Source organism: Cibotium barometz, chromosome 62, assembly GCF_041138505.1.
Source record: "Cibotium barometz isolate CiBa-2024 chromosome 62, ASM4113850v1, whole genome shotgun sequence".
NCBI classification, from domain to species: domain Eukaryota; kingdom Viridiplantae; phylum Streptophyta; class Polypodiopsida; order Cyatheales; family Cibotiaceae; genus Cibotium; species Cibotium barometz.
The window spans coordinates 22393146-22420136 of record NC_141107.1 but is presented as its reverse complement, the minus strand read 5'-3'; the positions used below and the strand labels follow the sequence as shown (position 1 = coordinate 22420136).

Here is a 26991-nt window from a genome sequence, read left to right as displayed (position 1 = left end):
TGAGCATGGTGTGTATGCTTATAGAGTTACACCATTCAGTCTAACCAATGCACCAGCCACATTCTAAAGACTTACGAATATTGCTTTTAAGGACTTCTTAAGAAAGTTTCTCAAAGCTTTCTTGGATGATTTTTGAATTCATTTGTCTTGGAAAGAGCACCTAACGTGCTTAAAAAGGGTGTTTGAAAGCTATTGATTTTATCGCATATCCTTAAACCCTTACAAATGCCAATTTTGGGTGAAACATTCTTGGGCATATAGTGTCCAAAAATGGGAGTTTCGCTGATGAGAGAAAAATCAAGGTCATCTTGGAATTACCCCCACCAATAAAATATAAGGGAGTCTAGAGATTCATCGACCATGTCGGCTACTACCATCGGTTTATTCTTTTCTATGCAAAAATAGATCGTCTTTTGTATAAGCTATTAATTGTATTTATATGGACCGAGGAGTGTCAACAAGCTTATGACACGCTGGAGCAAGCATTAACCAATGCTCCAATCTTGTGAACACCTAACTAGGATCTCATCTTTTATGTACACACTGATGTCTCTAATTTTGCAATTAGATGTATGTCCTAGCATAGCCAGGGGAACACAAATTGGGACTATCCTATTAGTTTTACAAGTCGGCAACTAGATGAGGCTAAAATCAATTACACCACCACTGAGCGTGAAGAGTTAGCAATTGTTTATGCTTGTAAAGAAATTTTGGCATTACCTTCTTGCTAACAAATTTGTTTTCTATGTTGATCATTAAGCCTTATTGTATTTGGTAAACAAACCATGCTCCATGGGAAGGATCACAAGGTGATTGTTTGTTAATTCTTCTTGAGTTTGATTTTACATTAATTGTGATGCCTGGCAAAAAACATGTCATGGTGGATCATCAATCCTGCATACCTAATGGTAAAGCACCAATTAGAGTTGATGATAAGTTACCGGATGCTACACTATTCAAGTTTAAGCCTATTTCAGAATGGAGTGAGAGAATCATTAAGTTTTTAGCTAATGGTTTTCCAGAGGTAAAAACGTTAAGGAAAGATCTAGCCCGAAAGTTTCTTAAAGAAGCAGAACCTTACCAATTGATTGTTTGAACTCTTTATAGACATGGTAAAGATGTCATATTAAGATGCTACCCCAAGGAGGATAAATACTTATACATTATCAAGCAAGCACACCAAGGGGTAGCTGGTGGACACTTCGCATGCAATGTTATAGGTGGCAAGAAAAATACTCTAATCTGGGTATTGGTGGCCCATGCTCTTCAAAGATTGTGCACTATTTGTCAAGGGATGTGACGAGTATCAATGTTGTGCAAAGCCATAGAATAAGGACATGATGCCACTATATCCTATGAGTCAACCAACCTTTTAAAAAATGGGGCTTAAATTTCATTAGCCCTATTAGTCCTCATGCACACAAGCACGCTTCATCATTGTTGCCAGATTATGTAACCAAATAGGCTGAAGTAAGAGATTCACAAAACCCAGATGCCATTGCGACTACTAAGTTCCTCTATGGGAACATTATTACTTGCTTTAGTTGTCCTTTTGAGCTGGTGAGTGACCAAGGAAAACACTTTATAAATGATGTAATCCAGCAGCTCACCACAACGTTCATGATCTCACACCATAAGTCCACACCTTACTACCCACAAGAAAATGGTTAAGCTAAGAGCACCAACAAAGTCCTCATTTCCATATTAACAAAAAGTGTTGAAACTCGACACAATGATTGAGAATTCAAGCTCACATAAGCTTTATGGGCTTACCAAACCTCTTACAAAGTTGCAATTGGTTACACAATATTTAAGATGGTATATGGGGTTGAGGCAGTAATGCCATGGGAATTCATGATACCCAGCTTAAGGGTGGAAGTGACTAAGAGACTAGAGGGTAACATGTTGGGCGATTGGCGGTTCATTCTAGAACAACTAGAGAAAGAAAGACAAATAGCTATGTAGAACATGTTAGCAGAAAAAAGTGGTTTGATAATAATCTCAAGGATAAGGAAATCAATGAGAGAGACCTAGTACTTATGTACAGAGTCCAAATGAAAAGAAGAAACTAAAATATACTGATAAAGGACCATTTTGAGTCCGTGAAATAACACCTCAAGGTACTATGCATGTTGAGGCTCTTGATAGAGTTGAAACTATCAACTTCCTTTATGGTAGTAAATTCAAAAAGTATTATGGTACTCTTATCAAGGAAGCCTAGGTCGCACATGATAAGAAGGTAGCTAAGGAGAAAACAGAACTAAAGACAGATCAAGCTCAACAAGAGGCTAAAGAAAGGATAATCTAACAGAGCAGCAAAAATGATGAGAAGCTATTCTGGGATCCACACAAGCCTTTGTGGGAGAGGTTAAAGGAGACACAAAGGAGCACATAGCACCTCTACAAACATCCATTCAATTGCCTAGTCCTTATGGTAAAGTGCTTTATAATGGATTACTTGATACGAGGGCTAGTCACAATCTAATTTCCTTTAATGCATGGAACCAGTTGGGAAAACCCCAACTCATAGAGGTACGGTGAAAGGTATCCATGGTAGAAATACCAAGGTTCTTGGGCTTTTACAAATGGATACATATTGTGATGGTAGTAAGCACCTCGTGGTGGGAGACTTCTGGTTATGCCTTCCAGAATATTACTTGAACCAATAATTCTTGGTCGTACATGGATAAAGGCTACAGGATGTATGATTGACTGGTCGATAGGGTGTGTCTCTGTGGGTGAGACCACAGTTGAACAATCTACTCATAAACCTCTGCCACCTCTCACTATTATATCGAGGGTCGTAATGAGGAGGAAGCTTCAACATCCACAAAATCTATGGAATCCCCCTCCACTTTAGTGTCCACTATGCAAAAAACTCTTGATTCTTTTACCTCCATATACAACAAAAACCTGCATATCAAAAGAACGAGCAAATACAACAAGCTATAAAGTGGAAACCCAAATCTACCTTGAAATGGGTTTCCAAGATTTCTCCATCTATACCACCTCAACTGACTAAGAAAGGAGGACCTCAACACAAGAATTGGCGCAGGAAGTCCAAGTTACAAGTTTCCCCAAAATGGATTCCCAAACACTTATTGAAAGCTTAAGGCTACTACGAGGGTAACCATTGTATTTGGATACCAAAACATAAATGTATATCACTAGTCTTAGTGTTGCCGCTTATTATAAATTCCCAAGTCTCCACAGTGATAGCTCAAATGCCATCAAAGGGAAAACTATTATAAAAGAACCTTCACCACCAATGCCTAAACAAGTTTGGATCCCAAAGAGAAACCCTATCACACGAGACATGGTGATTGATGGTGAAGCTTCTACATCACTACAAATTACAAAACCATTGTTGGCTATCCAAGCCCCAACCCCATTTCCCTAAAGTCATTACATTTACTCTCCCATTTTGCTCCCCGACCGACAAAGTGCCTGTTGGGAAAAGCTAACCCATGACAATATAGCTTGCACCAACATGTTCAGCAATATAGCACCTATACACATACTAAAAAACCAACTAACCATAAAGAATTTTTTTTAAAAGATGATAAGAAAGAGCACATGCCAAAATAAGAGAATGAAGTACGACTCTGTTTTGTGACTACAAGTCGTGAGAATTGACTTTTTGTGGATCGATACGAGTGACCTTATCCTAGACCCGGATTGCTGGAATGGTACTATCAAGGGCAACTAAGTATTCCTCCTTTCCAAACCCACTCACGCTATTTTTATACACCACTAGGGGAGCAATGTTGTGGAGCCACCTTTGTGAACTTGTTCTACCTAAAGTTCCATCCCCTTGCACCATGCTTTACCTGTGATCATCGCATGTTGTACCATGCTTTACTTGTGAGCATCACATGTTGTACGTAATGTCCTACTTATGTTGGCATTGTAGAACTTATTTTGTGTGCTATTAGACAAGACTATTACAGTCCATGATAGGAGAGACACCACGACATGATGACGTGAGTGTACATTACCTAGTGGCAGGAACCTATCAAGTAAGAATTGCACAGAAACAACTTATAGAACAGGGGAGGCGGCGGGCAAGAACTTGCACACTTACACCGTCACTCTATGAAATAAATTTTTCGACCCCTTGTTTATTCTAGAGCATGGAGGGTGATTTCCTAAACAGCTTAGCTCATGGTAACTACATAGCTAACTTACCTATAGGACCCATGCCATACCAGAGTGAGGATACACTCAGACCATTGCCTCATATACCAGAGGATACATATGTATTAGAGGCAAACCCAAGTGAGGGGGAAAATCAACCTAGTGACATTAAATTGAAGCATGCTTTATGAACTATGGTTATCTGACGATGAGCTTGCTAGTAGATAAGTTTTATTTATAGGTTATTGAGGTGCAATCGTGTAGACCATATCCAAATTTTCAACATGTAACCTCGATATGGACAAGATTTTTCCACTTACTTAGGTATATCCTAACTCACTCTTAGCTTTGAAAATGTTCTTGCACATCATTACAATATTCATAGAACGAAAGACCTTATGACTAGGTAAACTTTTCTTTCTAAGTGTCACTTAGAGAAACTTTAAGGCAATATTCTTTCTTAGACTTAATAATGTTCCTACTTATCCATGACTGACCTTAAATTATACCGATACAGTATGTGAAGTACTCTCACTCAGATTTTAGTAACCTTTAGCTCTGCTGTAGATGAGAAAATAAAGAAATAAACCAAAAAAAGAGAGGAAAAAACAGAATTTAAAAAAACACAAAAAAGACCAAGAAGATAACTATCACCATATAGGATCCTTGTCGGACTCTAGGTTACTATGGTACCTTGAGACCGATGCCTTGATTCTTATAGGGGAGGACCTTGTGTCATGAAAAACTAATAAAAGAGAGGCTAACCATCGCCATCTTAGGAGATCCTCGTGGTCCTTAGATACTAGTGATGATACCTTGAGACCAATGTCTTGATTCTTATAGGATAGGACCTTGTGTCATGAAAAACTAATAAAAGAGAGTCTAACCACCATCGCTGTCTTAGGAGATCCTAACAGTCCTTTTAGATACTCTTGGCGAAGGTCTGTTGACGATTGTCTTGGTCTCCATGGGTTGGTGCCTTATCCCTTATATTATAATTACTAAACCCAAAAAAAAAAAACCTTTCAACTTAGCGTTGTCCACTAAAGTCTAAGTAACTTGAGACTAAACCATAACCATAGGCATACGAATAAGACTAGTTTAGGTATAGATAGGCTTATTTACTAAACTCTAAGTTAAGTTAGCCTTACCTTTCCTCTTCATAGCACAACTTCAAGAATATCATCATCGTCCTATCGAAATCATCAACTCATCTTCACCAACATATTCCGCGGAGGGAATCTACATCAAGAAGGGGGGCATGTTAACCCTCATTGGGACACCTCTCCAGCTTTGACGCCATCCATTGGCAACCGTCACTTTATTTGGCCCCGTTGACATTAAACATGCTAATATTGTATATTTTACATGTGCGATCGTTGCTTGTCTATGAAAGAGGGCATGCCACTTGATTAATTATGGAGATTGCATGCTTAGATTAAGTGTTTGAACAAGTCTAGGCAGCCTTGGAAAGCCATGGACCTATATTTTAAGTATGGCCAACCAAGTTGTGAAGGCTGGGGAACAAGATAAGGGTCAATTTATGTTCTTACCATTCATTCTCTTAGGCAACTAATATAGTGCTCTTCTTCTCTACTCTCTTACTCTCTTGTGTCTTGCTTGCCTAATTCAATTAGAGCTGTTATATGCTCATTGTGTATGTGAGATTGAGTGAGAGAAGGGTTGAGCTACCTTTGGTGTGCGGCAATGGTGGTGGCTTTGGAGTGTGGCTGCATGGCAACATCATCTCCTACGAGAATCCGAGCACAAGTATTCATGAGGTGAGTGACACACCTTGCCCATGCACTTGTGAAATAGGTCATGGCATATTGGCTTCTCAGTTGAGTTGTTTTATTCTCCTGAGTGTGGTTGGGCAAAGCCCTATGACATTGGTTTGTTCCTACACTCTTTCTTTAGTGCAAAGGCTTCCAATGCTCAAGTTACCAACCTAATGACACCAAATTTTTCACTTATGATAGCTCCATTGTATGCCTTGGGCCGAACAAGCACAATAACCTCAGAGAGATAAAAAAAGAATATGACTCTAGATGAGCTAAGCATTGTGCTCCTAGATAAGATAAAGCCAAAAAGAGGTAAGGAATATTCCCCCATGAACCAATATCTATATCCTCGATGAGAGTTAGTATGGTGCTCAATATGTCGGCAAAATTACACGAGCATTATGAGTGTCCTCAGTGAGGCCTCACCTTTTGATGTACTGTACACTTCTACTCAATGCAAATTCACCATCTTTACCTTAGGAATTTACGATGGAATTTTCAACATAATTGGCTCACTGAGAATCAAGTCGATATCCATCACCATAAAGGAACTATCTTCTTCTTGGATCTTCAAGGGAATAGTGATTAGAGCCATAGGGTCTCCACCATTACAATTAGTGTCTCCAAGCTTCTAAAAGGGATCGATAAGAAACATGCAATTTATGTCGTCAAACTAAATCTAGTAAACAAGGAGACAGACTATAAGGGGCCAAAATGGCTAAGTGAGTATGCTGACATATTTCCTAAAGAACTAACTAAAATGCCTCCTACTTGGGATAGATTGCATGCAGTCTATAGCTAAACGAGCGTATCAAATGGAAATTCCAAAGGCCATTAAACTCAAGGAACAATTGAAAATTCCACAGGCCATTGAACAAGGGTTCATATGACCTGGTGTGTCGCCCCATAGGGTGCACCTATACTCTTTCAGAAAGAGAAAGATGTAATAAAGTCTCCTATACCATACTAATACTAAGTAATGTATGCCTTATCCTTGAACCCTATGGTTATGAATATGCATTTCACGTGCAAATTCAAGTTGCCACTTGGCCCAAATATCAACAACTATCTTTAGACACTTTAATATGTTACTATTCATAAACCAATAGATTGAAATATATTTTTATGGGGTATGTCTCACTAGTAAGTATATGGACAAACATGATCTCCATTTTATATTATGTTTGTTCTGAAAAATTAACAATTAAAGTACATTTAAAAAAAGTTTGACGAGTTACAAATTACAACTCACACACCCCAGCACCACCAACGGGCTTTGAACCTATGACCTCATGCATGGACTCTCCAAACACACTAACAATTGGGCTATGCACTTGGTGGGTATTAAAGTCCATTTTATACACCCCTCTCAAGAAGTCCATTGTCTTTCGCCTAGTATGAGAGCGTGGGATTGATTTTTGACCAAAGAAAATGGATTTTCTTGTACGTGTGGCCTAGAACAATGCAGCCATACCTTGCAATCACAAAACCCTAGAATGTCCCTGGAGTATGATATGATTGCATTTTCCTTCAACTATCTCCCATCCAAGAAACTCAAGGAATTAGTAAGATATTTCACGAGGAGCTATGAGTCTTTTCAACACTAGAATAATAAAGACTCAAGTGGTGGCCCAGACAATGATGGTCATGCAAGAGGTTCAGGGAGAACACCGCCCTCACCATGATCTTAAGAAAGCTTGAGGTTGTGGTGGATAAAGTAATTCTCTATGGGCCTCTCATTCATAATGTGTGGTGGGGTATCGAAATGTATATAAAACCTGCACTTTTTTTGTACCCCACCAAAAGATTCTAGTACCTATAAGCATTTCTGAGTGAGTTTATCGTTGTGTTACTTGGTAGCTATTGTCGCACCATGAGAGATAGATTTTGAGTTGGAATATTTACAATGGAATTTTTGACATAATTGGCTCATTGAGAATCAAGTCGATATCCATCACGAGATAAAGGAATTATCTTCTTCTTGGATCTTCAAGGGAATAGTGATTAGAGCCTTAAGGTCTCCGCCATTACAATTAGTAAAAGCCTCCAAGCTTCTGAAAGGGATCAATAAGCAACATGCAATTTATGTTGTCAAACTAAATCAAGTAAACAAGGAGATAGATTCCAAGGGACCAAAATGACTAAGTGAGTATGGACATGTTTTCGAAAGAGCTAACTAAAATGCCTCCTACTTGGGAAGTGTATCATGAGATAGATTTGATACATGGAGCCTATAGCTAAACGAGCATATAAAATTGAAATTCCAAAGGCCATTGAACTCATGGAACAATTGAAAATTCCGCAGGCCATTGAACAAGGCTTCATATGACTTGGTGCGTCGCTCGCCACATAGGGTGCACCTAGATACTCTTTCAGAAAAAGAAAGATGTAATAAAGTCTACTATACCGTACTAATACTAAGTAATGTATGCCTTATCCTTGAACCCTATGGTTATGAATATGCATTTCACATGCAAATGCAGAACCTACTATAACATAGTGAAACGTCCCCAATACTGAACCTATAATAACCTAATTAAACATTCCCAATGCTTTCTATATGTCTTAGCCTTCCGCTTTCCAAAATCTTTTGAATTAGATTCAAACAAATTCGAATGCTGGTTCTTGGCCCAAATATCAACATACTATATTTAGACACTTTAATATGTTACTATTCATGGGCCAATAGATTGAAATATATTTTCATGGGGTATGGCTCACTAGTACGTATATGGACAAACATGATCTCCATTTTATATTATGTTTGTTCTGAAAAACTAACCAATAAAGTCCATAAAAAAAAAGTTTTGTGAGTTAGAAATTAAAACTCCACACCCCATCTTTACAAAGCACCACCTTAAGCGGCCAGCGGGGTTTGAACATGCGACCTCATGCATGGACTCCAAACACGCTAACAATTGGGCTATGCACTTGGTGGGTATTAAAGTCATTTTATACACCCCTCTCGAGAAGACCAATGTCTGTAAGAATAAACACTTTTTCTAACCAGTGTAAAAAAGGATAACTTTCACGCTAAACCAATTTTTATTAAAAAATGCATAGGTTAATTGGTTCTATAACTAAAATTTCAAAACATGGACACTTTGCAAAATTACAACCGGCTTTTTTCAATTGAAAATTACACTAAAGGATAAGTTTTTAATGAGAGTTACATGGGTGGGTTAAAAAGGGCGAATTTGACGTAAAGAGAACACACTTTTTTCTTTTGAAGAAACCCATGAGAACACTTTTTTTTCTACCGTGAAGAATGAGGGGGCCGTTGAGTCAAAGATTTTGCACCAATCCACACGTAACACCACACGAAGACGGGAGAGACAAGTCTTAAGGTCGCGCACGGGGAGTATATGATGATGCAGGAGCAGCAATAGTTTCCTTCTGAGACAAAAAGACCCACCAGTCCAGCATGGTCATGGCTTTCCTGCACCTCTCCAGCAGCGCCCACTCGTATGATCGCTCCCACCTTGCCACCTCGCATCTCAGAGCAAATCTCTCTCCTACATACAGGCTTGGAGCTCTCACCGGTAAGCTCATTCCTTGCCGTACACTCCGACATCATTTCCTGTCGTATCATTGTACGTTTCATATTCTGGGTTCGCTTCCTTGCCGTACCTGTCATAGACGCTGGTCGTCACATTATTCAACGTTTGTACTCTGAGATGACCCTTGGTGTGCCTGGTCACTTGCTTGTCCTTTTTGATCAATCTTTAGGAATTTGCGGTACCCACACCAATTGATATGTGTTTGATTTACCTTCATTACTTTGTGTTGGTCTCTAGGAGTTTTGTCTGTCCGGTGCGCTTGAATGGTAAATCCCAACCTGTGAGAGGACACCACATCTGCTAGCAAGGGGCGAGGGATCCTAGGAGTAGGCTCCTTTGCCCCTAAAAATTTGCCCTTGTTGGCAGACAGGGATGGTAGAGTGTGTGGGCCACCGAGAGAGCAAAGAGGAGTGCACAACATGTTTTGCTCGATGCTTCACCCTCGTGATGTTTTTGCGGGTGACGGATGTGCTCTATTTTGTAAGCCCCCTTTTATGAGGAGTAGCCGTTGTAGTGAGCATCTGGGCACTTGGTAGTTACCAATTTAGACATTGGATGGTGGCTAAGTGTGGCTAGATGGTTAGGAGATAGTTTATGTAGACTTGGCACTTGGCTGAGTAGGATGCATACTTGTGCGGGCTATGTTACTGAGGGTTGGATAGCAAGTCGAGGACACATTGGTCTCAGGTTGCGGGGTTTGTTTGAGGGTCCAAATGGTCTCAGATAGCAGTGGGAGCCGCGCAAAGTATCCAAAGGACTTTGTTGTAGTGTGATATAATATGGTCCCAATCGGTTGATCATTTTGGACCAAGTCGTGGGTTGGTTGATGTGGCCGACCTATGTCCCATACCGACCGTGGGTACTATATATAGACTCGTTTGGCAGCCTTAGTTGATCATTGAGTTCATTGTGTTCAAGCACTCTTGTAGATCGTCATCAAAGCTCCTTACCCGAAGCACACGGGTGGGCAGATGCCATTAGTTTGTAATCAAGTTTTTGCAAGCAGTAATACTGTTTACTCTCCACTTCTTTCTGCAATTCAGTGCTTTGTATTGTGTTGATCCAGCTTTCGCTATTGTGTATTCTCACACAACATGCCTATGTGTTGGTGGAATTGGTGGAATTGTCACGAAGAGCTAGGGTTTTTGTCCAAGGCCGGCCATAAGGACCAATCACAATTGCCTATGCAAAGTGGGACTAGCCAAGGGCAACTTGTTAAGGGCCGCAGCCTATGAGGCCCATTCAGGCCACACACAATGAATAGGTAGCCATTTTGCCGCGCATAGAGTGCAACACAGGATCACATGAAGCACCTTGGGAAGTCACGTAGGGCACGGGATGCATCACGGGCAGTGAGTAGAATCCTGGGCAGTGTGTACACAGAGGACTGGGCAATCACGCGGGTGGCTAGCGAGTGGAGGAGTGAGCTGTACAGGGCTGGTTGTGCACCTTTGGGTGTGATAGTGTAACTCCGAGTGGGCAGGGGTTTCACAAAACACTTGACCATTAATGCAAATAAGCACTTAAATTGGCCACAACCTTAAACATAAGCCACTTAATTCTACAAAATTGTAAAAGAAAGATGTGCACATTTGACAACAGATAGAGGCCGGAATGGGTCGACCTCCCCCCTCCCTCCCTTGGAGTATTATATTATCCAAGGAGAAAAATATCATGTAGAAGCTTTGAGGGCCTTACTCTCCCCACGAGAGATGCTGGATTATCCATAAGCAACCATGCTTTGACCATGAAGGCATATGTTTATATGTAGTGTTGCATGTGAACATGCACTAACTCCAGGGGCACTTTTGTCCTATGGTTTTTTTCCCTTGGACATTTGGTGTGAAAGCATACCTAGACTAGGTTTTATTATTATCTCTTGTACTTGTCACTTATCATTATTGTATGAATATACGTGCAAGCTCTACTCCCTCTCCCTCTCTCTCTCAATTGATTTGCTTCCGCTGGGTGTGTGTGTGTGTGTGAGAGAGCTTCCATTGCTCCACAAACCCTAACAGTAGGTGCTTGTGGGCCAACATTTGGTATTAGAGCAAAGGGTTCCTACTGTTTTTATGGTTATTCCTATTTTAGGGTTTCTGCTCATTTTAGGGTTTCTACTAAAAAACTGCCCAAACCTCTCATACAAGTTACATAACAGGACACCACGAATCTGCATGTGCATTCAAAATCAGCAAACCCTAATTTTTGAACCATACGACCTGCCTGTATAGAATTACGACCAAACCCGAATTCTGTTTTTTCTTCACACAAAAATTGAGGCTTTTCCCACCCTTTCCTTCAGTTTCTTGCAATAGGTTTGTGCAGGACAAGTATAGGTGAATTATTCCACACATCTGGTCATGCAAGACTTTACATCGTGCATGGGATATATTGGAAACTATGTATCGGGCAAAACATGAAAGCTATCTCAAGAAAACTTGAGGACATGGATATGCATGAAGGTGACAGTATGGCTGATTATCTTACGAAGATTCAAGATCTTTGGACCAGCTTTTTAATATTGATGAGGTCATTCCTGAAAAGGAACTTGAATCCAAGACATTACAGTCATTGCTAGTGTCCTACTTGAATTTCCACACTTCTCTTATTTTGTCTCTTAGGGGTGACCCACAACTCCTACAGCCTGAGGGGTTGGTGGGTTTGTTGTTGCGGGAGGAACAAACAAGGAAGAATAAGTCTTCCATGCAATGTGGCAGTGACTAGCCCTTTGCTGCCAAGGCTAAGGGTGGCTATTTTCAGTCAAAAGCGAATTCTGGCCAGCCATCAAACAAAGCAAAGAGTGATGTAGATCAGCCCAAGAAGAAGGGCAAGTGTCACTATTGCAAAAAGCTAGGCACCATATCAGTGAGTGCAAGAAAAGACAGGTCAAGTAGAAGAAAAGAATCTGGTTTGGCTGTGGACTCTTCTTAGACTTTTGCAAGCAAAGTTAATGGGTGGAGGATGATTGGGCTTTTTTGGTATGTAGGTATGATGCTTCACAGGATCATGTGTCTCTCAGTGTTGGTGAGAAAGAGCCCATATGGTTTTTTGACAGTGGTGCGTCGAGACATATCACCTCTAAGATGGATTTGTTGTAAGATTAAGGGCTTCCCTAGATGGAAAAATGGTCACATGTGCTAATAACTGTTCTTATTGTCATGTGCATGCACATGGACATGCTCATCCTAGGGCTGATCCCTGAAGGGCAACAGATAAACAGATCATTTAGGGCATGAGTAGGGCGCATGAGTAGGGCACATGAGGATCCCAGAAGGTACCCTATGGATGCAAGGACAAGTCGGCGGAGTACTCAAGGAGGTACTGGAGGCGTTGACTACATTTGCACTTTTTGGTGTCTTTTATGCTGGCCGATAGTGGCCGGTTGGGAAATTCCTCATGGACCTATATAAAGGCTCAACCAAGAATCTTTTTGATTATCTGACACCTTCATGGTGTTGGGTCACAGTAGCTTGGGTAGGACAGGTTATCCACCTTTTCAAGGCATGCCAATGGCTGCCAAGAACATGTACCTTTTTGTACTATATGAATATACTGAAAATACAGCTCTCTCTCTCTTCTCTCCATCTCTTCTTTGCGTTTTGCATCAATATGTTCCTATGTAAGGTGTTTAGGGCTGAAAGAAGACACAGAGCTTTGGCGCATGTTACACTTTTCCTGTAAAATGCACTGGTGAGGTGATGCTCGCAGCAGCAGATGGTTCAAACCTATGCTTGTATGATGTGCTTTTGGTGTGAGGAATCAAGAAATATTTGGGGTTGTCAGTTTCCTCCTTTGCCAAAAGAGGATATGTAGTTCATTTTGAGGTTGACAGATGCACAGTTAGGGATAGAGAGAAAGACCATGTCATTGTTACTTCTGGGACTTTGTACCAACTTCCAAGGCTTGTATCACTTGGATTCTTTGGAGAAGAGGGCACGGGATGCTTGTTTGGTTACCTCTCATTATCCTGCCATGCACGAGGCGGAGTTATGGCATGCCACAAAGGCATCAAATGGTACAGAATCTGCCTCATGTGGAGTTGCCACCAAGACATGTATGTGAAGGATGTGGTTTGGGTAGATGCACATAAATGCCTTCTTGAAAGATGGATCTTTAAGGGCTGTCAAAAAATTACAGCTCATACATAGTGATATGTGTGGTCCTATGAGGACACCATCTCTTGGGTAGCATCTATATTTTGTAACCTTCATTGATGATTTTTCGAGAGATCGAGTCCATCTGGCGGCACTTCACCTTTGCGGTGAAGCGGTTACCTGGTGGTGGCATTGGTCGAGTCTACATATAGACCCCGATCATCACAGGGGATCCTCAGTATGTATGGGACACCTTCGTGTCCGATCTCAAAAAAAGGTTTCTACCTCCCCAATACACGACCAACCTTGAGGATGAGTTTTACATACTCCCAAAATGGGTCTCCCGTATTGGCATGCTCTAATAGAGTAATCACGTCAGCACAACAGTTAGGTATATCCGAGGAGGATAAGTTGAAACTGTAACATGCGGAAGCTCAGTGGATAGAATCGATTACTTCAATGTTTAGAATTCAGCAATCGTTCGTGATGAAGATAACACACAACATATATATATATATATATATATATATATATATATATGTATGTATGTATGTATGTATGTATGTATGTATGTATGTATGTATGTATGTATGTATGTATGTATGTATGTATGTATAGATAGATAGATAGATAGATAGATAGATAGATAGATAGATAGATAGATAGAGAGAGAGAGAGAGAGAGAGAGAGAGTTGTATTAACAACTTCAAAAGGCCAAAATGACCTATGAGACCAAAAGGTTACATCATATCCATGAGGTACATAGTCCTGGGTACAAAATAGTAATAAAGAAAGATAACAAAAATCTAGAACTTTAAAATGTAGGTACATGAGCAGAGACCTCTTGTATCACCCTAATACATCCCTCATGGGCCACTGTGACATGGTGCTCAAGGTGGTAAAACTGAGCTGGCGCGAGAAGGTCTTGCGATGATGGGAGATGATGGCCCGGATCTTCCTGTGGTGGCGTGGCCGTGGGCTAGGGCCATGGGGTCTGAGGCGTCGAGCTGTGCATAACTCAGTGGCTCTGTTGAGTGTCACACCTCTTGGCCGAGCTCCTACACTAGCTTGTGGTCTAGGTATGATGGGTGGATCGGCCCTCGGAGTGCTGGTATGGAAGAAGTCAGTGAGGGCTCTCTGTGCTGGTCCTCGAGCAAGTACAGCTGAGCTGGATCTCACTAAGGACTCCCTGTGTCTACGGAGCTCTAGAAGAAAAAGTTCCAAGCATCTCAGATCCGTGAAGTCCATGATCTTGGAAAGTGGTCCGAACCCAGCTCGGAAGAGGCAGTGGAACCGCCCCCGAATCTCATAGTACACGAGGCATCGGCATATGTAATAGTCCTCTGTCTCGGGCTTTGTGTGACAGAGCTGGCATATCCTGTCCTCTGGTGCGGCCGCCCTAGGCCCATATCTGGCAGTCTCCACTCTCAACTGGTGGGACGAGGTGCGGATCTGGCTGATCACACATCTCACCCCAAAGGATAGGTGTATGTCCATGTAGCGTGGACGGATGATGAACCCATCCTCTGTCAGGCATAGGAGGTGATCTCTGTAGAAGGCCATCTTTGTCCCCTAATCTCTGTAGAAGGCCATCTTTGTCCCCAGTGGACGACTAGGTGAACTCCATGTCCTTTGAGTATCCAGTCTGACAATGTCCTTCCTGATAACCCTGTTCTGCTCTGTGCGGCTGAGAGTAAATGACGGGGCCTCTATGCTGTACTGGAAGGGGGGGAGTGCCTCCATTTGCATACCGTGAATGCCAAACCAAGTGCCTACATGTGCATACCAGCACTGTGTATCTCCCTCAAGTGTCAACTGTCTCGAGGACTGGGCTGTTGCAGGCTGTCGGCCAGCCCATGGGGCTTGGCCAACCAGCCAACAGGCCCTAGAGGCCTTGGCCAGCCAGTTAGGCATAGAGGCTGCCCAGAAGCGTGCGCAAGTCTGGACAGCAGCCAGGACAGCACATAGGGCGGCCAGCCAAGCAACAGTGTGAAAGCGCTGTTTTAAAGGGCATTAAATGGCATGAGACCTGATCATGGGATTAATATCAACAGGCCGACCCCTATAAGAGCCAGCCGACCAGCAGTAGGAATATGTTAGGCATAAATCCAGTCTAGCATATCTCATAATTCACAAAGGGTTGCTGAATTCCAAGGGCCAACACAGCCAAGGTGAAGAGTGCAGGTCAAGAACCAGATTTTCATTTGCAGAACTTGCATCATTCTAATAAAGCAAATACACCATTCATGGTGGGGGCACTACAGAGGGTATTCGGGACCCAGTACTCTCTCTCTCTCTCTCACCTTATTTGGGATGCACGTGGATGAGGTTTCAGGTAGAGCGGGAGGGTGACAGAGGAGCACAGCTAGCATGGACATGGATTCCGCTGTTATTGTATGCTGATGATATTGTGTTGATCTCAGATTCTCCAGAGGGGATGCAGCGTCGTTTGGATGCATTGCACACATTTGCACAGGACAGTGGATTGTCTATTAACCTTGGTAAAACCAAGGTGATGGTGTTTAACACCACAGCACAGTGGGTTAGGAGGTCAGTACCCACCTTTACATATGGTCAGGAGGCAGTGGAGTATACAGATGCATATACTTACCTTGGTGTGGTTTTCAGTGGCCCACTATTTTCCTTGAGGAGAGCAGCGGAGACCAGATTGAACAGAGCTTATGCAGCATTGGGGAGACTAGAGAGGATGTGTTCGCAGGTTCAGTTTCAGGAACCTCGAACAAAGCTCTGGCTCTTTGACACTTTGGTCACTTCAGCCATGCTGTATGGAGTGGAGATATGGGGACCCTCAGTGGATCACCACAGCCGAGCTGGTAGCACTGATGGATGGAGACATATGGAGAGGCCCTTGGTTTCTATGATTTCCCGGATGATTAGGGCCAAGGCCTCCGTACCACATGATATTATCCGTGCAGAGATGGCTGCCCCCCCATTGGTAGTAGAGGCACTCACTCGATCAGCCTCCTTTATACATAGCACTTGGGCTCTCCCTAGAGACAGATATGCTCGCTTAGCCCTGGAGTCTTCACAACAGTTGGCATCACAGGGAGACGGATCATGTTGGTATGCACAGATGACAGCTTGGTTCCAGTTGCATGGCTTTAGTATGGAAAGGCTACCTCCATTTCAGTACTCCCTGGATGCACCCTCCCTCTCACACGAGCAGAGATTACCAGACTTATCAGGCAGGACTTGATTCAGCTGGACACGAGGAGGACATGGATACAGCCGACACAAGAGCTTGGTACGAAGATGGCTTTCTATAGAGATCATCTTCTCCAGCTCACGCAGGATGGGTTTGTGATTAGACCCAGCTACATGGATACTCATCTTTCTCATGGGGTACGGTGTGCTATTGGTCAGATGCGCACATCCTCACACCAGCTAGAGATTGAGACTGGCAGATTCAGAGGAGTACCAGCTGAGGCCAGGATTTGTCAGCTGTGCCAGATGGAGCCAGAGACAGAGTTACATTACATATGTCATTGTCCAGTATATTATGAGAAGCGAGGCCGTTTTCACTGCCTGTTTAGAGAGGGTTTCGGACCACTTTCAAGAGTCATGAGATACCAGGATCAGAGATGCCTCGGATTATACTTGCTGGAGCTTCGTAGACATAGAGAGGGTCTCTTGAGAGGGAGGCGATCAGAGAGGGAGAGACACCTACAGAGGCAGATTACAGACTTCTTTCGACCAGAGATTGAGCAGTCCGGCCAGCAAGCATTGCAGCTAGCCCCAGAGTATAGCCGCACTAGAGGTACATTGATTGATCGGGCTATAGAGCTGGGCCGGTCCAGGCGCCCCAAGATGAGAGGCCCATCTCGACACTGGCGGAGACTACAACAGAGGATCAGGACCATACTAGCACGGCATGGGAGACGTTTAGTCAGAGTACTCACCATGGAGGACATTGAGGATATCCGCCATCGACCGATGAGAGACATCTTTGGGTGATGTGTATGATGCTTACCTTTGTTGCTGGAGTTTTCCTCCCAGATGTTATCCATTAGGAGCTCCTAGTACCGTACTTTTCCTCATAGTTATTTCAGTTTCAGTTAGTTGTTTTTAGCTTTTCTTACACAAACATTGTATCAGATCCACCAATTGTTGTAACCTTTTTGGTCTCATAGGTCATTTTGGCCTTCTGAAGACGTTAATATATCATTTCATTTTCATTCTCTCTCTCTCTCTCTCTCTCTCTCTCTCTCTCTCTCTCTCTCTCATAGCTATATTTATGTTTTCATTCTGTTTTATTTTCCATTCCATGATGAGATATGCCATGGACATTATTGTATCACTTTGGTCTCATAGGCCCATTGGGTCTTTAGTAGACGCTTAAATCTCTCTCTCTCTCTCTCTCTCTCTCTCTCTATGTTGTGTGTTATCTTCATCGCGAACGATAGCTGAATTCTGAACACTGAAGTTTTCGATTCTATCCACCGAGCTTCCGCATGTTACAGTTTCAACTTATCCTCCTCAGATATACCTAACTGTTGTGATGACGTGATTACTCTATTAGAGCATGCCAGTACGAGAGACCCATTTTGGGAGAGTCTATAAAACTCATCCTCAAGGTTGGTCGTGTATTGGGGACGTAGAAACCTTTTTTTGAGATCAGACACGAAGGTGTCCCATACATACTGAGGATCCCCTGTGATCAGGGTCTATATGTAGACTCGACCAATGCTGCCACCAAGTAACCGCTTCACCGCAAAGGTGAGGTGCCACCAAGTAACCGCTTCACTGCAAAGGTGAGGTGCCACCAGATGGACTCGATCTCTCGAAAAATCATCAATGAAGGTTACAAAATATAGATGCTACCCAAGTGATGGTGTCCTCATAGGACCACACATATCACTATGTATGAGCTGTAAATTTTTGACAGCCCTTACAGATCCATCTTTCAAGAAGGCATTTATGTGCATCTACCCAAAACACATCCTTCACATACATGTCTTGGTGGCAACTCCACATGAGGCAGATTCTGTACCATTCGATGCCTTTGTAACAGCATCAAACTGAGCCTGGTATGCCATAACTCCGCCTCGTGCATGGCAGGATAATGAGAGGTAACCAAACAAGCATCCCGTGCCCTCTTCTCCAAAGAATCCCAGTGATACAAGCCTTGGTACAAAGTCCCATAAGTAACAATGACGGGGCAGGGGGGGGCGCGGGGGCACGGGGGGGTGCTGGCTTCAATGGGTATTTGAGACCCAATAAGGTGTCATCTACTTCACTCTCATTCTCTTCTCTCTCTCTCTACTCTGTGAATTTGGATGCTAAAGATTCTCAGCACATAAAGGTATAAAGAAGGCCCTGTTGTGCGTTACCACGATCAACCTCAGTGCATGTAACATGTGCATTGTCTTACACATGAAGCAGTGCCAGTCCATACTGTGAGTCTCCCTTTGGAACGATGTCAGATGTTACGATGTCAAATGTTCTAAGTGTTCGGATTGCAGCAGGACACCAGGCATCTTTAGGAAAGCATCTAGGTTGCATGTAGAAAGGGCCACCCCTTAGGGCTACCCCAAAAGACGGATTCAATCCCTTGCATTGGGCACGGGGTAGGCCTTAGGCCTCCAAGAAGGGCCAAGAGGCCGATGGCCTTGCCCACCAGCCATAGATGGGCTGTTGCAGGCTGTCGGCCAGCCCATGGGGCTTGGCCAACCAGCCAACAGGCCCTAGAGGCCTTGGCCAGCCAGTTGGGGCATAGAGGCTGCCCAGAAGCGTGCACAAGTCTGGACAGCAGCCAGGACAGCACATAGGGTGGCCAGCCAAGCAACAGTGTGAAAGCGCTGTTTTAAAGGGCATTAAATGGCATTTCTCATAATTCACAAAGGGTTGCTGAGTTCCAAGGGCCAACACAGCCAAGGCGAGCTCTCAGCCAAGGTAAAGAGTGCAGGTCAAGAACCAGATTTTTATTTGCATCATTCTAATAAAGCAAATACACCATTCATGGTGGGGGCACTACAGAGGGTATTCGGGACCCAATACTCTCTCTCATTCTCTCTCTTCGCTTCTCTCTCTCTTCGCCCCCTTTCTCTTCGCTTCTCTGCTTCTCTCTCTTCGCCCCCTTTCGCTTCGTTTGCCTCCTTTTTCTCATTTCCGACCCGCCCTTGCTCAGGCCCCCAAGGCAGCAACATACCTACCTGCTGCTACTTGCCTCCCCACTTACAGCTGGCCATCTATGGGGGCCACCAGCTGGGGAGCGAATTCAGTACTAGAAGGGGGACCCCTTCAGTCCAACATGGACAGCTCGCCGGCAACAAGGACTAGAGGTGAGAAGGAGAGAAAATACAGCTCAATTTGGGCGAGCTCACAGAAGATCGGCGACCCCCATATCAAAACATGCCTGACCACCATGAGAGAAGTATGCAAAATGCAGGATACTGACATTGAGCACCTACAAAAGAAGCTCGAGGAGAACAAGGATAGTGATGACCTTGGGCATGAGTTGCGTGCCTCCATGCAAGAGGAGATGGATAGGTGGAAGGCAAACATGCAGGCATACATGGCAACTCAGCTAAGCAAGATGCAGGAGGAAATGGTCCAAATGTTGGACGCAAAAACCAGCCATCACACCTCACTAATCACGGAGCTGGAGGCCCAAGTCGCCACCCTTAGAGTGGAAAACGAGACCTTGAGGGCACGTACTCAATTCGAAGAAGGAGAGATTCAACTATCTCTCAATGATGAGCTGAATACACTTAGAGTGCAATTGAAGACCCTCCAGGAACAAGAGGAGAAGAAGGCAAACGAGGTAACCAGGTGATTAAGAAGACACAGAAACAAGTGGAAGAAGCAGGCAGCTGGATTGAGGTTGCCAAGAAGCAACGGAACCCACCATCATCCCCAAACATCATCAATGACACTTGAAGAGGAGAAAAGAAGGAAGATTAGGGCATTGAATGTGAGAGTGGTGGGATGGAAGGACAGAGCCTCGCCGAAAGAGGACGCCATAGTACTATGCAGAAAGCTGGAAATCGCTGATACCCCCTTCGTCGAGGCAGGGAGGGTGGGCAAAGACACCACCAAGGAACGCGCACTCATCCTCAAGTTTGCGGGGTTGGAGGCAAGGCAAACATTCCTTACCAAAAGGCGGCCACTAAAAGAAGAAAAGACCTACCTCGAAGACGATCTCACACTAGCACACACAGGAGGGAATGCATGCCACGCATCTTGGATGCACGGAAGGCGGGAAATGGGCAGGGTACAAAGATGGGAGGGTGATCATCACTGAGCGACGTGCAATGAGGGTGCGAGACCTATGAGACCACGCTAGAAATTGTGGTTTGGAACTGCAATGGCGCCTTGAGGACAGATGTAGGTGTTCGAGGAGACATTTAGAGGGAGAGACTTGGTCTTATACACAGAGACTCATCAGTGCCACGGGAGTCGGCTTCCAAAGGTGAGAGGATACAGATGGGAGTCTGTTCACCGCCCACAGCCACGCACAGTAGGGGGTACTCGGGGGTCGGGAGGGGTGGCTTTATTATACAGGGAGGAGCTTCAACATGTGATACAGGTGGTCGAACGGGATGAGGCCGCACGGTTTTTGTGGGTGAGGATCAAGACACAGAGGGCCTCAGACATCTACCTTGCAGTGTGTTACTTTGCACCCTCCAATTCTAAATATGCCACCCATGGAGAGTCCCCGTACCTGCCCCTTTATGGTGACATTATGAAGTTTTCCAGTCTAGGGGACATCCTCTTGGCTGGAGACTTCAATGCCCGCACCGCAGGTGCACAGGTACCCTTCTTTGAGACAGATGATCCCATGTACTAGGAGATTGACACGATGGGTACAGATCTGGAGTGGACATCACAGGATACAGCAACCCGCACAGACTATGGAGAGTATCTCTTAGCCCTCGGCGGGGCTCATAGGCTAGCCATTTATAATGGCCTGGCTAGATGGCCTAGATCCAACTCCTTCACCTCCTACCCCTTCGGACATGGAGCTAGTACAGTGGACTACCTAATGGGATCCCTCTCTTTGATCCCACTCATTTCAGAGTTTACCATCTCTCCTCACCTCATCAGTGTTGCAGCCGACCATGCATACCTGGCCTTCTCACTCACATGCCGACACACCATGCAACCACCTGCTTTGCCCCATCACCGTCTGAGATACCACTTCACCAGAGAGACCTCTTCCATCTATTCTGATCACGTCTACCGCATCCTCTCCGACCTCGACCCCCACATCCCACTTGATGAGCTTACTACACACCTCTCAGCCACCCTCCATACGTCCGCTGCAGCCGCCTTCCCACACTCCACAGCCACCCCTACATCACCAGGAGGGACTGTCCCACGAAATAGCTGGTAATGTCGTGATACCCGAGCCCGTCTACATTGGGAGATGGCACTAGGATCCACCACTCACCAGCAGGCGCGAGTGATCTTTCGACATCTCACACGGAGAAAGAAGAGAACCTACCTAGCAAGGCTTGAGCAGGAGCTATACCAGCTATTTCTTGCAAGGGACTGTAAGGAGGCCTGGAGGATCTTCCAGGATCATCGCCTTCCAACTCCGATTACTTCACCCAACACCTGGCACACCTATGCCACCTCTCTCTACCATGTCCCCGAGCAGCCACCTCTCCCCATCCACCCGAACCTCTCGTCCCCCACGCTCTTCCTTCTTTCACCTCAACATTGTGAGAGATGCTATTGACAGGATGCGGACTGAGAGAGCACAGGATCATGATGGACTCCTCACCGAGCATTTCTCCCATGCTAGAGACACACTAGCCCCTTTAATGGTTCACATGTTTAACAGGGCTTTATGTGAAGGCTTCCCCGTCAGCTGGTCATTGAATACTATTGTACCTATCTTGAAAGCAGGTGACCCCATGGACCCCAACAACTATAGGACTATCATGATTGGTCACACCTTGGCCAAGATTTATGGTTCAATTTTGGAGCATGAGCTTAGTAGATGGTCCGAGGAGCAGACTCAGAGCACCAGGCAGGCTTTAGGAGAGGGCACTCCACACTAGATCATATCTTTACACTACGGGGGATCATTGAGGAGGGGAGAGCTCACGGGCAATGGATATAGTGCTGCTTTGTGGATTTCCATAAAGCTTTTGATACTTTCCCACGGGCCAGAATGATGAGGAGACTACAGGATATGGGAGTGCCAGCAAAGATGCTGTGCGGGATCATTACACTCTATGAGTCAGTCATAAGCAGAGTACGGGCTCCAAGAGGTGACTCAGAGATCATACACAGCACTATCGGGGTGAAGCAGGGCTGCCCCTTGTCTCCTACTCTATTTGGTCTATACATTGATGAGATCTCGGATTACATAGACAGATAGGGAGGACCAGGAGCACATTTCGCAGGAGTCCTGATATCGATCCTCTTGTATGCAGATGATATTGTTCTTATTTCTGATTCACCAGAGGGGCTGCAGAGGCATTTGGATGCATTACAGGTCTTTTGCGAGGACCGGGACCTTACTGTGAACCTCGGAAGACCAAGGTCATGATCTTTAACACCTCCTCACAGTGGATAAGTAGATCTGCAGTACAGTTTACATATAGTGGAGAGCCTGTGGAGTATGTTACCTCGTATGTATACCTTGGGATCACTTTTGCTGGACCTCAGTTCTCGATGCGGAAGGCGGCCAATGCTAGATTGATGAGGGGATATGCAGTCCTTGGCTCGCTAGAGAGGCAATGCTCACGAATACAGTTTCAGGAGCCGAGGACAAAGCTTTGGCTATTTGATACTCTAGTTACACTTGCACTTCTATGGCTAGTGGGCAAGGCCATGGGCCTCTTGGCCCTTCTTGGGGAGGCCTAAGGCCTACCCCGTGCCCAATGCAAGGGATTGAATCCGTCTTTTGGGGTAGCCCTAAGGGGTGGCCCTTTCTACATGCAACCTAGATGCTTTCCTAAAGATGCCTGGTGTCCTGCAATCCGAACACTTAGAACATCTGACATCGTTCCAAAGGGAGACTCACAGCATGGACTGGCACCGCATCACGTGTAAGACAATGCACATGTTACATGCACTGAGGTTGATCGTGGTAACGCACAACAGGGCCTTCTTTATACCTTTATGTGCTGAGAATCTTTAGCATCCAAATTCACAGAGTAGAGAGAGAGAGAAGAGAATGAGAGTGAAGTAGATGACACCTTATTAGGTCTCAAATACCCATTGAAGCCCCCAGCCCCCCCCCCCCCCCCCCTCCCTGTCATTGTTACTTCTGGGACTTTGTACCAAGGCTTGTATCACTTGGATTCTTTGGAGAAGAGGGCACGGGATGCTTGTTTGGTTACCTCTCATTATCCTGCCATGCACGAGGCGGAGTTATGGCATACATTCACACCAACCTTCGCCTTATCAACAAGATCAAGCAAGGAGGCTACGAAAAGATGGAGGTCACATTGGAAATGATTAACAAGGAGAATGATGATGATAGATTTCTTGCATTGCAAGAGACACAAGAAGAGGAGCAAGAGGATGTTGTAGCCTCATTATCGCATACGGGGGCAAGCAGAAGTGATATCGTTGGCACCAGTTCCCTTGGTGAGCATGATGATGATGATGATGATGATGATGATGATGATGACGATGATGATGATGATGATGAGGAGGAGGAGGAAGAAGGGGAGGATGACTCTATTTCAGAGAATGATCTATCATGATTCATTTAGGTGAAGACTCGCGTAGAGTCTAGTTTGTATGAGTCATGACCATCTCCCCTTCCTTCCTTGTTGTTTAGTTCTGTAGTTGCCAGGGCACTTTTTACCTTCTTTAGGAGGGGTTTTTTCCCCTGGCTTTATCATTTTGTATCAGCTGGCTTTTGTTCTCTAGAGTCTAGACTCTACACTAGTCACTCTAGAGTCTACACTGCAGTTTGAACTTTGCGCAGTGCACAATGCGCATTTCAATTTTCAATTTTCATTTGCTTCAATTCAATTGCTAGTTTTGAGGTGCTTCATGTTATGATGTTTTAATGTTCAAGTAAATATGGATTTGTTTAAAAAATGCTAAAAAATTAGGGTTGCGTTTGATTCAGGTCAAGGGTTTGAATCAAACTCGTATCATACTTTCATACTCGTTCGCGTTTGACGTTTGATTGACGTTTGAAAAAACTATGCTTTGATGTATCGTATTCCCCATGATATGTGTCAAACTTCACAGATTTGTCTCCGGCTTTGAAGTCACGAGACTTTGATGCATGTGTGTGCATCTCAACATGTTTTCCCCCATGTTTGTCCATTGGGACAGTCCCTGTAATTGGCATCATTTTTGGACCAAAAGGTGATGCATAAGGCATAGATACATGTGCCTTGTAAACATGAGGCATGGCTGGCCCCTCAACATGCATTGATACATTTTCAACCATAACTTCTCCCTCACGAGCACACTCGAAGGCATGAGTGGCATGAGAGATACGCGGAATACCTGCACCAACAGAAAATTGCAGCCCATGTTGCATGTGTTGTGCATGTACATTTTCAGCCGGCAATGGCATTTGACATACATTTTGACCACTGCCATAAACATTGTATCCTTCACGGGCTACATGAGGTATTCTTGCATGGCATGAAGTCACTGATTGTTCCTCTCCCATAGCATGGAGATTCATCCTCTTAGACATAACTTCTTGTTCGGGCACTTGTGGGGATTCCAAGACATGTGGGATGGTTGCCTTTTCTGCATAGGCATCCTCGGTACGAGCCAAGTATGCACGTTGCATCCCTCGGTTGCATGTGCAACTCTTGAGCAATCATTGCCATTGCATGTGCAACTCTTGAGCAATCATTGCCATTGCATGATCCATATAAGATTCAGCTTTCTTGGCGTTCAAACGGTCATGTACCAATGGATCCTCGCAGCGATAGAGATTCAATTCTTCTTGTTGTGCATGGAGAAGAGCCTGCATACGAGTAAGTTCAGCCCTCAAGACTATGGACTCTTCTTCTTGCATCTTCTCTTTGCCACGGGACGGCTGTCCCACATATTCATGTTCCCTATTGTGCACCACATGAGTTTGCTCATCCTGTAAAGCATTGCAGGCATGCATTTCATTGTCCCTGTCTCTTGTATTAGCATATCCAACATTCATTGTATGGCTGTCCATAATGTTCTAAGTGTAGAGATAGCTAGTGTTCACGGTGATCGTCTCTCACGATAGAAGTGAAAGAGAACCGTATGCTCTGATACCAATGTAACTTGGTTGAACACAATGCTAATCAATACACTAAGATTTGAAGGACACTTGCTCAAATACAAGAAGTAAATTGCTGAATTGACAAGAGGCACACAATGAGCCGGAACGGCCGACCCCTCCCTTGAGTAAATTGTATTACTATTGGAGAAATTCAATACATAGTTTCACGGGCATCCATTGCCAAATCCTCCATGCCAATGCATATGAAATTCAGCATTTAGAAAACAATGGTATGTCGATGTAGATCACCAAGGAGCTGCCTTGATGCCCGGCCCGACTTCAGTGCCCATATTCTTTACCATTGGCTCTATGTTCTACCAAGCAAGGTAGCAACATCTTCAAGAGCACATAGGACAAGAGAAATACTACACAGGGCGGCTAAACAAGGAGTCCTGTCCTTCTACTGAGTAAGTAATGACAATACATTGTCCAATTACCTTACCAGTCTTCATAGAAGTTGTTGCAAGCGGAAGCCTTCGCGTTGGAAGCTTTAGAAGTGTTGATATCTTCGATTTGCCGCAATCCTTCGCGACAAAAGTCTTCAAGAGGATGAAGGGAACCTTGGGAAAGCTTCCCCTATGGTTCAACTTGAGAAAGGAAGGCTGAAATTAGGGTTTTCAGCAAAAGACCAGAAATTACAGCAAAAATGAGAGCTGTTTTGCTGAATTTCAGTCATTGGGAGTGAGTAGGAGAGTGATTAGCACTTGGAAACACTCTTGGAAGCTTGGAAAACACCCTAGCAAGTTGGGTATGGCTATGGAGAGCTTGGAAATGGAGAGAAATGGTGGAAAAACAGAGTTTTCAGCCTCCAAAAATCCTCATGAAGAGAAAACACGAATTTCTCTTAATCAGTAAGTGAATTGGGGTCCAATCAGGTGAAGGGACATGGGGAGATGCCCATTTATGAGTAAAAGGGAGGATCAGGTCCTGGACATTGAGTCTTGTCCGCCTCGGGACTTCAGTGAGTGTGAACTTGGAAGCGGTCATAATTTATAAGTGACTTTTGGACGCCCAAACTTTAATGAAGTGGGAACGCACTCACTTATAAATATTGGCTAAGTCCTAAGGGCTATTTGAGCCTAGATTGGGTAATACTTACCACCTGTTCACATGCCACACAACCATGTCAACAGACAGTTTCACACGCACGGTTCACGGGCGGGCGTCCCCTTACCCGAAACTACACATAGGTCATGCAC

The 26991-nt window shown here is 44.2% G+C and overlaps 1 protein-coding gene across 1 annotated transcript in view; it reads left to right on the top strand.

Moving 5' to 3' along the window:
• Nucleotides 1-9177: 9177 nt before the first annotated feature.
• Nucleotides 9178-26991, top strand: part of LOC147604255 (uncharacterized) — a 70184-nt gene continuing 52370 nt past the window's right edge. Inside the window, exon 1 of the mRNA XM_086795742.1 lies at nucleotides 9178-9460. Within this exon, the coding sequence (XP_086651868.1) occupies nucleotides 9343-9460 (118 nt within the window). The 5' untranslated portion in view covers nucleotides 9178-9342. The remainder of the gene's footprint in view (nucleotides 9461-26991) is intronic.